The sequence below is a fragment of the Furipterus horrens genome, unplaced genomic scaffold, assembly GCF_987537825.1.
Source record: "Furipterus horrens unplaced genomic scaffold, mFurHor1.1.pri manual_scaffold_3, whole genome shotgun sequence".
NCBI classification, from domain to species: domain Eukaryota; kingdom Metazoa; phylum Chordata; class Mammalia; order Chiroptera; family Furipteridae; genus Furipterus; species Furipterus horrens.
In genome coordinates this window covers 35,628,128-35,644,232 of record NW_028327173.1, presented here as the reverse complement: position 1 = coordinate 35,644,232, position 16,105 = coordinate 35,628,128, and the positions used below count along the sequence as shown (strand labels likewise).

The 16,105-nt window shown below is 33.6% G+C and overlaps 1 protein-coding gene across 5 annotated transcripts in view; it reads right to left on the bottom strand.

Moving 5' to 3' along the window:
• The window catches only part of OSBPL9 (oxysterol binding protein like 9), a 130,963-nt gene that overhangs the window by 29,969 nt on the left and 84,889 nt on the right, over positions 1-16,105 (bottom strand). For 3 of the 5 annotated variants that reach the window (XM_090269444.1, XM_090269449.1, XM_090269446.1), the window contains 5 exons: positions 12,856-12,951; positions 11,749-11,796; positions 10,731-10,760; positions 9,886-9,936; positions 2,966-3,004 (listed from right to left, as the gene is read on the bottom strand). In XM_090269444.1, the coding sequence (XP_090125570.1) occupies positions 2,966-3,004; positions 9,886-9,936; positions 10,731-10,760; positions 11,749-11,796; positions 12,856-12,951 (264 nt within the window). The remainder of the gene's footprint in view (positions 1-2,965; positions 3,005-9,885; positions 9,937-10,730; positions 10,761-11,748; positions 11,797-12,855; positions 12,952-16,105) is intronic. The other 2 variants (XM_090269447.1, XM_090269448.1) reach the window with 1 other exon arrangement.

Sequence of the window (16,105 nt, the reverse complement as noted above, 5' to 3'; positions counted from 1 at the left end):
TGTACAGTATGGGTATCTAGTGAGGTAGCTTCTATTTAGGAGGGCGTGGGAAAAAAGACTTTTTTTTTTTTTTAAGGATTTGTAAAACAAACATGTAGTTACAATTCTGGAGAAGAAAAGTTCAGGTTTCTCAGATTCCAAGCCAAGAAATTATTCTGCCAGCATGAAGGCATTTTAAAAACAAGATTCCATAGCTTCTTGAAGTATTTTTATATGAAGGGAGGATTTTAAACAAAGGCCTTTGCCAGAGGCAAGTTTAGATCTACCACTTACAAAAGGCTATCCCAGACAAAACCCAAGAAATAAAAATTTCTTTAGCTTTTCTTGATGTGGAAAATTAAATTTCAAATATATATTAGGCAAAGCTTACAACAGAAAATACTGAAATTAGAAAAGACATGCTTTGCTGATGAATGAACCCAAAAGTATGCATAAGAATTTAAAAGCACCTAACAATGGACACTGATAATGGCAAAGTTTTTGTAGCATTCTCATTTAAAATCTAAATTCACCCCCCCAACAACTGTTTAAACTTTCTCTCTGTATAAATATTTTAAAATTATTAAATAAGAGCTTTTAAATCAAGTGATTTGAACACAAGATTTTTGATTCTTGTCACTGTAATAGTCTACCTACCATAAATATTCTTACTGGAAAATAAATGATACTTAGAGAAGGAACCCTGAGAACATTAATAATAAAAAACCTAGGAAAGTGAAGTGGGAAAAGTTTTAAAGGATTGGGAAAAGCAGAGAAGCAGAGGCTTGGGATTTTCTTATCTGCTGTGGGCCCCACTTTCCCAGTCTGTACAACAAAGAAATATCTGGAATATATGGTCTCTAAGGGCTTTCTATTATCCATAATAACTAAATAAGTGTCTCAACAAGTCCTGGAACTGTTCTTAAAATAAACTTCTTTTATTTACATAGTGGTTTTCTCTAAAGAACAGCAAGTGCTTTACAAAGGCAAAGTTCCACCACTAACATTTTGATCCATAGAAATGAGAATATATCACCTCTCTATCCCCAACCATTATGTAAGAAAAATTACTGAAGAAATTAAGAAATAACATAACTTTGGAAAAAGGGACCAGAATACTGTCCTTTGAATGGAATCTTGTTTTCCAGATGAAGTGTTCTAAGATTAGGCTTGATAACCAGAGAAAATACTTTTATTATACTTTTTTACATATATATTAAAAGTACTGAATACCTTTTGCTATTATTGTTAACAGAAAATATAACTATTCTATACTTATCTACAGTAATTGGTCAGTCCACTTCAGGTTAAAATATGTCAAATTACATTCCACAACTTGCTTTGAAATGAATTTGCAGTGTGAGAAATGATACTCCTTAGCCCTAATGTATTGTGACATTAACAAAATCCAATATATAATGAATTATATATGTACACACACATATGTATGTATAGCTGACATTTATGGAGTACTATGTGCTCACTCTGTACCTTACAAAAACCTTCTTAGGTGGAAGTAGTCACTTTCTTTATAGAGAAAACTGAGACTCGAGAGTTAAGTAACTTGTTTAAAGGTCAAAGTTAGTGAATGGCAGGGCTGGGTCCTAACAGTTTGGGTCCAAGGCCCAAACTCCTTTCTTTTTTTAAAGTAAAAACTGTAAAGAAAAAATGTTATAATCCCTGATCAAATGATTCAAATATGTTTGTTTTCTACAAGTTTAGATTTTCTATGAGTATACACTTTTTAGGTACTTTAATTGCAAATGATCAAACATTCTTGGTATACCTCCTAAAACTCTATTTTTAAACATAATAAAAAGTAACTAACTTTGCTCAGAGGGAAAAGAGACAAAAGTAATTGCCAACATGACTTTCCTTAAGGTCTTTGGGGACCATGAAATGCTAGACAACATATACAGTCTTTTTCCAGGAGGCTTACAAACTTATTCAATATCTCAAGAAGAGAGATTATATCACATTGTATTTATATAACAATTGTATTACATCATCATGGCTAAAAATTTGAACTCACATTGTGAAAAGAGAAATAAAATTTATAATGTGTTTAATTCAAATTTTAAAAACATTTCTCTTATCTCCACTTTCAACATCATGGATATTTAACTTTCTTTTCTCTCATTTCACCCCAAATATACAGATAATATGCTCATATTTTCGTCAAGTATAATCATGAGATGGTTTTTAAGATTTACAAAATGAGTTTCCAGATTTCAGACAAGCTGCCATTTGTAAAATCTCAGGACAAAAATAAGACTTCAGAAATATGGTCTGAACAGAAGTCACTTTGTTATCATAAACGAGGGTAGTTCAAACTACAAACCTTTCAACTCTAACTTTTAGTTCCAGCTGGGAATAATAACATTTCCTTTTTTTAGAAGGGAAGTTAAACATAAGAGAAGAGTAAAAGGCCGAGGAGGAGGAAAGAATAAGAAAATGTCTATAAATCAAAAAATCATATTCCAACATAAATGCAGTATATACCATAGTAGCAATGCTAGTTAACAATACAAAAAAGTAAAAATAAAAGATGAGAAAATAATAGAAACCTATAAACATATTTAAATAGATTAAAATGTGCTTCAATATACCCCTCCCCTTCTGCTTTCATCTGAGAAAAAAGAAGTTGATAAGAAATGTAGCATTGTGAGTTATGCCTTATTTAGTCATAAAAGCTGCATATTCATACCATGATTAATCCTTCAAGTTAACACATGCAAAGTGATTCAGTATGGACCAACACTTAGAAAAATTTAAAGATCAACATGTCCCCTGCAAATGATTGCTGAGAGATGGCCAAACTTTAGGAGCTCAAGGAGAATTGCAAGAGTCAACAACAAAAAGCAGTGAGTAAGTGAAAAGAAGAATTTGCGTTGGAAAAGAAGTAGAAATTCAGGCTTCTCCTGACATGACTGGTTATAACACTCTGCAGAAGTAAAGGGGAAAAGAAAGATTAGATTAAACTTACTATAATTCCATCTGCGTGCTTCTCCGCATTACACTGGTCCTTAAGGAGAAATGTTAAGAATATTAACTTCATTCTCTCATTTCAGCAACTCCTTGTGTACTTTCTTCCCTACTAAGAAAGCTTATTTTACCAGGTAAGTAACAACTGTTAGAAAACTAATTCTCTCCTTCCATTGAGATTTTAATTCCACTCATATTTTCCTAGACAAACAAAATTCTACCACTGGCTACACAACAATCAACTCCAGCAGTAAGGCAATTATCTTTCCATATAGGCATTTAATTAAGTTTGTCTTAGAAATATCCTATTGAACCACGTAGTCACACTGGAACCAACAATTAAAGGCAGATATACTAATTTAAGATGAAAGACACTGAATATTTCTGGGTTCAATTTCATAGTAAATTTTCTAAACTCTTACTGCACTTAAAAGTTATGACAATCAAATATCCTTAAAAACTCAGGATAGACATCATTTCCCACAATTGCTGGCCCAAGATTTATACTAAATACTTTTCTAAATAGAAGGTCTGATTTTTGTTTCAGTAAAAATAAGCACTATATTCATGGAATGATGATATAGAAGCTAATAGTTACTACCAGGCAGGTATTTTACTATATTAATTCATTAATTCCATCAACAACTCTATGAGATAGGTACTATCTTATCCCCACTGGAGAGATAAGAAAACTGAGACAGAATGTGGAGAGCCAGAATTCCAATACAAGCAGTTCCAGAATTCATGCTCTTAACTAACACGCTAATCTGTCTTGCCTGCCCAGGGATGTACTTCAGAAAGAAGACGGTGGAAAGTTACGAACATATTATTGTTCCTATAACTGTCTAGTAGTCCTACTCATACAATGTATTTAACTTTAAATAAAACTAATTAAAGTTTTAACTATACTATCAGAAAGTTTTCAAGTTTTAATAGAAACCAATATTTGGTATTGGTTTTAAACATAATGGCCAAGTTTTATCTCATTTATTGATAACTTTTTCTTTAACTACTGAGCTTACTCAAACACAAGCAATTTGAAGATCTGAGATACTTTTATTTTTTAAGTGCATGTGCAGAAAAGAATGAACATGCCAGGCCTGAAACAGCTATCCTTAGAAAAGCCTGCTTGTAAAGTTGGCCATTGGCTGGTGTCTAGGAAATTGGATTTCAAGAGGGTCCCCACCACCCTAACTGGTAAGGGTGGTTCACTGTTGCCTAAACTGGTTAAGCAAACAACACGGTTTATTCTGAACTGCTTTCCTTCTAGAAGTTTGGTATCTTGGTAAATGCTAAGGAAAGAGTGCTTACATGATGAGGGTCCAGTAAAAACCTTGGTTTTGGGGGAAAAACTACAATAACAAAACCCTTGGGTGTTGAGTCTTTAATGAGCTTCCCTGGCAAACATTTTATATGTAGTGTCACAATTTTTTTGCTGCAGGAATTAAGCACATCCCATATGACTCCACTGGAAGAAGACTCTTGGAAACTGCGCCAGGTTTCCTCTGGATTTCGTCCACGTGCCTTTTACCTTTGCTGATTCGGCTATTAGAAATCGCAGCTATGGGGTATGACTATATGCCGTGTCCTATGAGTCCTCCAAGCGAATCACCAAACTAGGGGTGACCTTGGGAACCTCCAACACAGTGCATATCTTCTGTGTATCTTTGAGAATAACTGCATTTTGACATCTACATAATTTGGGTTGGAATTTCCCCCTTCATCTGCACAATTGAATTAACTATTTATTTCCTGACACGAGGACATTTTTTTCACTACTTTTAGAGCGTGAGGAAGGGAGAAAGAGAAATATCGATGTGAGAGAGAAGCATTGATTGGCTACCTCCTGTACACACCTGGACTGGGGATCAAACCCACAATCTAGGCATGTGCCCTTGCCAGGAATCGAACCCTAACCAAAATGACGCTCCAGCCGAGCCTCACTGGCCCAGGCAAATTAACTACATATTGAAAATATCTAAAGTTTCAGAAATTCTTAACAGAACCAGTTGAAAATAAACTACTGAGAATTAAATAGAAAGAAATTAAGTTTCTAGCTCAGATGATATTTTAATTTTATTTATTTCAACAGAGCTTTCTTCTATTATTTCTAAACATTAATAACAGATTTTTCCAAAGGAGTTCTTAGTAATATTATACATATGTGGTAAATTAAAATTTTCAAAAATGGTCCCAACATGAGGTAGAGTTCATGTCCCCTACCCCCTTGAACTCAGGTGGGCCTTTGTAATGGTCTCTACTAATAAGTACAGCAGAAGTGACTATAGGTGACTTGAGATTAGGTCATGGAAATGCCACAATCTTCTACCTTGTTTTCTTAGAATCCAGTCACCACACTGTGAGAAAGCCCAAGTGATGGCGAAGACCACTATATGGAGAAGAACCCAGGCCCCCCAGCCAACTTCCCGGGTATGTGAGTGAACCAATCTGAAAGTGGATTCTCTGCCGCCCCTCCCCCCCCAATCAAACCACCACAGTAACACTGCATAAGCAGAAACAAGTCATGAGGCCTACCCAAACTGCAGATTTGTGAGCAAAACAAATTATTGTTGCTATTTTAAGACACTCAGTTTGGGGGTGGTTTGTTATGCAGCAATAGATCACTCATATTATTATACTATATTACCTAAGAAAACTACCATTTCTAATTCTGGTGTGATTTAAAAGAAACTCCTCCAAAATGTTCTTGATTAATAATGCATACTATTTACAGGGTATTTTAAATTGGGGTTTGTAACTTTTGTAACTGTTGTGGTTTGTCTTTTAAGGCAGAGTTAAATCAATCCATTCCTGTCATGAACTCGAGGGGCTTTGTTCTATTACTTAAAAAGGCTTACACTCATCCCCCTCACCTCTTTCCACCTTTCTGTTTCTGTTTTGTAAATAAATCACAAGTTACCTTTTATCAGAGTCAGCTAAAGCTAAATCTCAAGTATTACTGAACCAGAGATTCAACTGAATTCAATATGAATGTTAATGAAACAAAAATAGTTTAATGCTACTTCCCACTTAAACTACACCATATGTTTATCTAGTTATTAAGTGCCTTAATCCTTAACACAATGGCTATTCTCTTCTCCAAACATACCAGAGTGACTGAGATCTACAAGTCTGATAATGAACAAAAACATCAGCACCACATAATTTGGGGAGACTTTTGATCAGAATTAGAGTCCAGTATTTTTAAAACCATGCCTACCAAAAAACAAACAAACAAAAACCATGAAATATATGCCCATCTTTCTAATGAGGCAATGTAGTCTAGCAAAAAGTCTCTTAATTATGTACCTATAAACTTACTGTATGAAACAAAATATAGACATAATGAAAGAAAATTTCTAATTCAAGTTTAATGAGATTCAGCAAATGAAGCTAGAACTACTGAATAACCACATGCAAAAAAAAAAAAGAAGAAAAAAAAAAACAAGGACCCACTACCTCACACCACAAAGATGAATTCAAAGTGGATCATAGACCTAAATGTAAGTCTTAAAAGAAAACACAGGAATAAATACTAGTGATCTTGATTAGGCAATGATTTCTAAATAAGCCACCAAAGGCACAAGCAATAGAAGAAGAATTAGTGGGACTTCATCAAAACTTAAAAAATTGCATGCTTCTAAGGACAGTTATATCAACAAAGTTAAAGACAACTCAAAGACATGAAGAAAAACTTGTAAATCATGTATCTGATAAAGACTTGTATCCATATAAATAACCCATGAACATGGACAACAGGGTTGGGATGGACTGTGGGAGAAGGGGTGAGCTGGGTGGGGGGTAACAATGAGGAAAAAAGTGGGACAACTCTAATAGAAAAACAATAAAAATAAAATTAAAAAGAAAAAGACTTGTATCCAGAATACATAAAATCATTTTTATAACTCAATAATAAAATAAACAACTCAACTAGAAATTGGGCAAAAAATCTGAATAGACATTTCTCCAGAGAAGAGGTATGAATGGTAAGCACATTAAAAGAGCTGAACATTATTATTCTTTTGGGAAATGCAAATGAAAACCACAATGAGATACCACCACAATGGCTATAATGAAAAAGACAATCAAACGTTGGTTCAATGTGGAGAAAATGGAACCCTTACACATTGTGAGCGGGAAAGTAGAATCTACGGCTGCTTTGGAAAACAGTTCGGCAGTTTCTTAAAAAGTTACACACAGAGATATCATATGACCCAGCAACACCACTCCTGTGTATATACTTAAGAGAAATAAAAATATATGTCCATACAAAAATATTATAAACAAATGTTCATAGCAGCAGTATTCCTAATGGCCCAAAAGTGAAAACAACTCAAGCATTCATCAATTGATAGATGGAAAAAAGAAATTAAGTCCTGATACATGGATGATCTTTGAAAGCATTATGCTAAGTGAAAGAAGCCAGTCACAAAATACTACATATTTTATGATCCTAATAATGTGAAATGCCCAGAATGGGCAAATCCATAGACAGAAAGTAGATTTGTGGTTGCCAGTAACTGGAAGCAGCAAAGGGGAAAGGGTAGTGAGAAGTACAGGGAATGACTGCTTAGCAGGTATAGGATTTCTTTTGAGGATGACGAAAATGCGAAAATCGTATTACGGTGATGATTTCGCAACTTTGCAAATATATTAAAAACCATCAAAGTGTACACTTTATATTAGTGAACTTTAGTGGTATATAAATTACTTGTCAATAAATCTGCTTTTAAACAGTCTGACAAGAAATTAATACATACATGAAAACAAAAGTCTATGCAGAAAAATGTTCTTGGGAGAGAACCTGGGATCCAAGGACAATTTAAATATACAATCTACTTTAAAAGTATCTATGGACAACATAAAAAAAAATAATAATAATAAAAATAAAAATATCTGTGGACAGGCAACTCAATTTTGCAAGGATTATCTAGACCTGTGCTGTCCAGTGTGGTAGCTGCTAGTCACACGTGGCTATTAAGCACTCGAAGTATGGCTAGTTCAAAGTGTAAAATACACTGAGGATACTAAAGACTTGGTGAAGAAAGGAAGGGGAGGGGGAGGGAAAGGAGAAGAGATGGGAGAAAGAAAAGAAAGAATATGAACTATCTCATTAATTAATTTTTATACTGATAACGTGAAAACAGTAGTATTTTGGATATACTGGGTTAAATAAACTACACTAATAATATTAATTTTACTTGCTTATATGAGTTGTGTCATACTGTCATATCACCTAATCCTGATGAAGACCTGGCCAAGTCCCCAGCTGTAGGAGCCTCCCAGATGATCTTTGCTCTGCTCTCTCCCCCTGTGCCTCGCTTCCCTCTGCGATTCTCTATGAAGGGAACATTAGCTGTTTCTATATATATACATGGTATAAAAGAATAATTAAGTCTTCTGAGTTAACACAGCCCACCCCACTAAACGAATGGCACCCAAGGCTTTGCTGCACAGTAGAACCACCCAGAAATTTAAAACTCCCAATGCCCAGGTGTTACTCCATACCAATTACAACAGAATGTGTGAGAGTGGGAGCCAGGTATCAGAACTGTTAAAGATGCCCAGGGCGATTCCAATGGGCAGCAAAAAGTTTGGGAACCAATGAACTAATCATTTAGGCAGGAGAAAGCTTTTGAAAGAAACTGGTGGGAGCTTAAACTTCTACCTATAGTACGCTGCTGTAAGCAGCTAATATTAAACTGACCCCATACAATAAAAGTATCAAATTAGCTATCTTCTTATATCGTTTGGGGTTCCAGATGACAATATTTCTCTTGAGGTAGCTGATTCCAATATTTTATTATCCTCCTAGAATAGTCCCCCGAAGTCGCTATATCATTTTACATTCCCGTTAGTATTAGATAGAAGTTCTCCCATTTTTACCAACATGTAATAATGTCATTTTAAATTCTATGCTCTCCTAAAATACTTTTTTAACTTAATAAACACGTATTTAGGACTTGTTATATGGTAGTAAGAGCATTACAAATACTAATTCATTTAAGTCTCACACCATCAGTAGGAGTACAAGTACTATTATTACCCACATTTTATATAGGAAAAGACCAAAGCACAGAGAGGATGAATAAACTTGCTCAAATGGTAAAGCAAGGATTCAAACCCAGACAGATAATGTTATGTTGCATCTCATTATTATTTTCAAACCCTATTTCTTAATCACAGATTAACTAATCAGATTTACCCAAAGGTTAATTTATAAGGCAGATCATCACAGCACAACAGAGAGGTGGCTGAAAAAATCACATATTCAGTGAAAATACTAAACCATGAAACCTTTAAAAAAATATGTATTAGAAAAATTCATTCAAAATTCACAATTATTTACCAGGCCCTCAATATGTGACAGGCAACTATTCTAGGCACCGAAGATACAGTATTATGGATAATACAGCGATACTATGAACAAATATTCCAAGTGTATTTTATTTACTGAATATGGAACAGCAATTAAAGTAGTGGTTCATTAATGTAGTTTAGTACCAGAAAAAATCTATAGCACAAATTTTAAAAATAGCTCTTGATTATATTCTTCATCATAAATGAGAAAAAGAAGTCTAATGAAATGTAATTACTTTACTTGCTAAGGACAACATTTTTGTTGAAGGCTTTGCAAAATATGTCCCTGTTCCAAGCAGGATAATGGAGAAAATGGAAGGAAGGGGTGAGTCATTCAAACGCTCTGTTCCTTCCCAGCCACCATCAGAAATCACCTTATCAAGAACGGGCACATGCTGATAGGTAACATCCAAACACAATAGTTGTTCAATAGGACCAGGAACCCCAGAACACAATTTACTGTAGAAAGGTACACATTTCAGAACCAAGTGCTTTGACTTTAAAAGAAAAATTCCATTTATAATTTTTAAATGCCATTAATTGAAAGTAAAGTTTACTTACTTTAGCAATCTGCAGCAACACAATGCAGTGTTTAATTGATTCTACCATGCTCTATAAAAACAAAACACTAATTTTAGGTTCTTGCCCTTGATAAAATAGTCATGTGATGTGAAAGCTTAATGTATAAAAATGAGTTCAAATACACAGTGTTTAGGTCTATACTAAACAAGAAACACCCTCTCTGGATATCCATAGAGTTCTAATGTGCTGCTAGTGTCAAATGAAATTATTAGCAATTCTATTAATTGTTAAAGAATGTCAAAAAATATTAATTTACATTAAATATCACCTAAATGATTTTCAACACTTTAAACAGAATTAACTTCCAAATTCTTAGATCAACAGCAGGCCATCCCGCTGTAAGTTTCTAAAACATCATTGAAGACTTTTACGGAATTATGGAGAGTAAAGGATCCAATCAATATTGATGAACCTGGAATATTATTTTGCCTGTTTTTAAATGCTTTTATTAAAATGCAAATCTTATTAGTAGCCCGTTACATAATGACAGAAAGCCAAGACATCAGAAAACTTGAATCACAATGTATTTTAATTAAAAAAAAAAAAGAATATACACTATGCATAGATGACACCTTTTATCCAAGGATCTCAAATAGACAAGACCAGAAAAAGATAAAATGGCACACAAAGCCAATTTCAATTAGCAGGATTATTCTACTCATTTCAATTCCTTTAGAAAATAATACAATTCTTAAAATATTCTTGTAAAAATTCATAAAATTAAATCTAAATTGCTCTTATTAATAGGAGCAGCTTAAAATATAAATAACATTTTGAAGTACTTTCTAATGCAAAGCCAGAGTTTATCAAACAACATAACTTACTTTTGTTGTCTCTTTGAGAGTTTCAATTTTCTGTGAAAAATAATAAGTTTAAACAGAAATAATCAGAAGCACAAAGAGGTAGTGTTGTTCTTTACTAGTTAGTCACTTAAAGAATGTTACCAAAATATACTCATTACTTTGAGTGCAGGAAGGTTGGGAAGGGAGTACTTTTGGTTACACTCGGTTTTTAAAAATATTTAAATCAAATACTTAAAAATTCAGACATTTTATGAATTACATCCTCAAAATTCATGTGATTCAATTAATGCCTTGTAAGAATAATATAAAACATTCTTAATTCCTCACATGAAATAAGTTTTTTCTATAGATTCACTAAAATGCTTATCTTAGAATCACCTTAAACTTTGCTAAGTTGTTTAAAAATGACATGGGACTCGATGACCAAACTAAGAATGGATGGAGAGCTAAACATGAGTTACTATTATTACCAAGTGTAAAAGAGCCAAATACAAAATTATATAGTCAACAAAAATGGAAAAAATAAATAAAACTGCATCAGGAAATTTAGTCAAGGAGAGAAAAATGTAAATTTAAAACAGAACACAATATTCAAACTACAAAGGAACTGTCAGAAATTCAAAGATGGAGGACAGTAGCAGAACTAGAATTAAAGCAACACTTGTTTTGTTCCCTCGCGTGTGGCTTGTTGTTTATTCTGAAAATTCTTGCTGGTTGGTTTATTAATATTTGAGGTGACCATGTGTAAATTTAATAACTTTCTATCTTCAACATACAACACTTGAAGAGGAAAGAACTTACTCCTATGAAAGTGGTACTTACAAAAAGGGTATCATATTAAAATTTTGTAGCTTACCCTTTTGTTTAATTATGAAACCACAAAAAAAAATCACCAGAAAACTCCCATTGAAGTCTCTATATGGCAGTAGTATCTTACTAGGTCAATACGAGGCAAAATCACTGAGGTCTTTCTGTTATTTCTCCAAAAGACTTTTAGATTTAAAAACTTTTAATTCAAAATCTTGATTATGAAAGTTACCTTTCTTTGTTCATCATCTTTGCAGTTTTGAAGTTTGTCATCAAAAAGCTACAGGATTAAAAAAAATGATTATAGAACCAAGCCACTTTCCTGCATTGTATATATTTACTAAACATAGAAAAGCAAAGTTTAGGTCTTACACACATTTCTTCCAGGGATGACTTACATGAATTTTCAAAATAACATATATATTTTCAAGGCATTGTATATCAAATTAAATTCTACTGAATTATTTTAAATGGTCAGGATCAATTACACTGGTGGACTCACAAGCAAAACACATGATTTTTAAGAACTTAAAATTCAATTCAAACCTACGTTTTGCCCTGGCCAGGTGGCTCTGTTGGTTGGAGCGTCATCCTGTACACCAAAACCCTGTGAGGTCAATTCCTGACCAAGGCAGGTACCTAGATTGCGGGTTTGACCCCCATTTGAGGCGTTTAAGGGAGGCAACCATGTATGGAATGCAAATAATCGATCAAGGTTTCTCTCCCACATTGATGCTTCTCTCTTTCTCTCTCCCCTCTCCTTCTTCTCTCTCTCTCTCCAAAAACTCAATAAACATATCCTCAGGAGCATTAAACAAACTAAAAACAAAAACAAAAACCTAAGTTTTTTTCTACTTTGTCATCCAAGTTTATCAACACTCCTTTTTCTTTCCAGGACCGTGGCTGTAATTAATTTTAAAGTAGGAATTGAAGGAGACAATTTCAGTAATGATAAAGAAATTAGAGTCACCTCTCCCAATTCCCGAGTCCCCAAATGGAAAAAGCAAGGCCTTAGAAACAGAGCCTCTTAAAATTTACCAGTTTCATAGAATTTTTAACCAGAATCTGAATCTAATTTTGTCTTATCTTCTTCTAATTATGTCTAGATATTTACCTTTTTAAGACCAAAAAGTGCATTGTATACACACTCTATTTACCAGTATTATTAGATTAAAGATCTTTCAATTAAGTCATCCAGATCTTTCAACAAGTCTCAGCTTTAAAAATTTCTGAAAAACCACGTAAGGGCTATAAATATCAAAAAAGTAACTTTTTACTCAAAATCAAGCTGTAACATTTGCTACTTTATATTAATTCAATATATAAACTAATGCCATACCTTTAATTGTTCTATCAAGATTTGAAGGTAAGCATCAGCCTCTGTAAGTTTCTTATCAAAATCTTGAACGCTAGGAACAAATCCTGAATCCAAACCCTAGAGGAAAAAAAAAAACAACTGCAATAAATCTAGCAGTACCAAAGCAATTTTTAATAATATAAAAGATACTTCATCCTTCATACATGACATTTTAATTTTTAAAGTAAAAATAACACTTTTACATAAATAACAGGCCTGTTTAAATTATCGAAATTCTCCAAGTATAGTGGTACATCAGTATCCCACATGAACTTCTAACACTAATGCCTTGTCATTAATTAACATGTGCTCGTGCTTAAATTAGGATGCACCCTGCTCTTCAGAATCACTTTCTTTTCTCCCCAAAGCCCCATAATAGCTCACAGGCACCTCCAGAGCAACAGTAATTCAACTAAATGAACATACACAGAACAACCTAGGTTACCTCCTATTTTCCCCTTTTTGTTCAGTCCATTCTTCCTGTCCTTTAACGTTAACTTCATATTCTCACTGTTTAGTCCTCCAGTTCCCTAACCCACTTCATCAGCTCTGATTTTTTTCTCCGCCTCCCTTATGAAAAAAGAAAATAATAATAACCTCAAAATTCTTACTTCTAAGAAGAGGGCCCTCTACGTGAAAGTGGCACTACTTTGGTCTTAATCAAGTTCCCTACTCACTTTCACCCTTGGCATAAACACTACACTCTGGACATGGTGTAAATGTTTACTTATTTAGAGGGCCCACTTATTTCTCAGTTTAACAGTGTGACATTTGCATGTCCTACTTTTTGTACACTAAAAACTTTAAGCTCTGAGAGCATGGGATTCCTATGTTTTAACTCTACTCAAAAGAAACTTATGAGTTCTTAATCATCTCTGACTGAAAAATGTATCAATCCTGGTATAAAAGACAAAGCAATTGGAAACTGAACAAGATTACCAGCAGCTTGCCATACCACATATGCATGTCCAGATGTCATGCAGTTAAACTGGAAAACAAGGGTCGGGGACCATTAATGTCACAATCCAACCCAGCCACAGAACTCTGTACTAAAAGAGTGAAACACAGGGGTTTAACATACTGTGCTTGACTCTCACTTGTCATCTCTCCCCTGCCTCTGGCCAACAATTCTGGTAATTTTCACATTCTCCTTTTAGTAAATTAAGTCAAGAGTTCACTTTTTATTACACTAATTCCTCATCTTTGCAAACACGTTACCATGACTAAAGCACTTTCACAGCCATTATCACAAACACCAGATTGAAACAGTATAGTATTATGGAAACAATGGGTGGCAAACCTGGTTTCTAATTGCAGCTCAGCCACTAACAAGATACTGTGTCTCACTAAGCTGCTATTTCTTGCCTGCCAAATACAGGTGTTCTCCTCCTACTAATATTAATGTGGCAGCTACTACCTCAACTAAGGATGTACACAGTTACTAATGCTATCAATTACTACTATTACCGCTGTTGCTCTTCCTAAACTGAAATTTAAATTCTGAATCAAACCATTAAAAACATGTTTTTATTCAACTTTTCTTGTACTGCACTTTCTTTTACAAATGCCAAGGCATTAAAATTGCCTATATTTTTGACATACATGCCTATATTTTCACATACACATAAAGAAACCACTTGAAGTATTAAAAGACCTCTTCCTAATGAGATGTCATGTATAAAAACAAAGCTTAAAAAAATCATAATAAACAATGTATGAAAAATCCAGATATATTTATAAAAGTGTGGTTAAATATCTTCATTCTAAAAGATAACTCAAAACTTCCTATTAGAAACATTTACTAAGTGCAGTATGATTGTAGCACATGTGGAAAGGAAGGATAAATTTATTATATTTAAGAGATACTTAGCACTGTTCTAGGAAAGGAGTAATTTATTTCCATGCTACTGTACCAAAAAAAAAAAAAAAAGGAAAAGAAAAACATTAGAAGGACTGCTTGGCTTGGTTTTCAGTTTGTTTTGTTTCACAGAGCAATATAATATCTTTATTAATAATTTAATTATAAAACCCAGTTAAAATCAGCTAAATACATTGTTCTTGCTAAAGGTCAATGGCATATTCAAAAATGAATAAAAGGTGAAGCATCTTAAAGAAAGGAAAAACTGATGCTTAAGAATTTTTCCTCTTCTGAATCCACTGAGAACAGCCATTGTAAAAATTTAATTAATATACCCTCTCACATAAATAACTATCCACTAAAAATCTTCTAGTTGATACAGAGAAACAAATAAGATTTGAAAACCACCTGAATTAATTCTTCAAAACAACCCTTTGATGTTGCTATAATCATATGACCCTCACCTTGGCTCTTTTCTCAGATCCACCTCTGGACAGCCTTCCACAACATGCCTGCACCCTTAGAGTAGAATAAACTCCACAGGGCACAACATCCAAGTCAAAGATCTACTCAGCAATTGATCTTTCATTACAACAGTTATAGCTTAAAATCCTGAAACTGGCCTAAATTCCCTTGCATAGTAATTCATAAAATCTTCGGTGTACTTAAAAAGAAAACCTACATATATAGTTGCCCATCTGCAATCAACAAAATAATATGTACAAATTTATAATAACACAGACAAGCAACTGATAGTAGTTTTCTCAAATCGAGAATAATGCATTAGAAGAAATACAAGTTTCCACCACATATTGTAACTAACAGTACATAGAATTAAAGCCACCTAGTCCAACCTCCCACTCACAGAAGTTACTTTTACAATATCTTTGAAAGTCATCTAATCTTTGCTTGAACATCTAAAGAAGACAAGGAACTTATTACCTCATAACAAACATTTTCATAAAAATTCCCTCAATTCATAACTATTCTTCTTTCCATTCAACATTTATAATATAAGGCACTATACTTATTCATAGTCTTTTTAATGGAGTTTGGTTTTAAAGCAGATCATGAAAATAGAATATAGTCCTTTTTGTTCTTTTTCTCCTTCCCTTTTTCTATTCCCTCACTCACCTCTTCATATCTTTCTTTCCTTCTCTTTGGTCTATGTCCTTCAGTAGTAACTGAAGTGGTTTTGTAGCAGTTTAGGCACTCAGGACCCAAAAGGTTGCTGCTCCTCAATTTATCATATTGATGAGGCATAGTTCTAAGTTGATGATTTCTGTCTGCATTCATTTAAAGTTTAAATTAAATAAAACTATTACAGAGAAATAAAGACAAAATGGTCTGTGAGGTAAAAGAAGTTAAATTAGC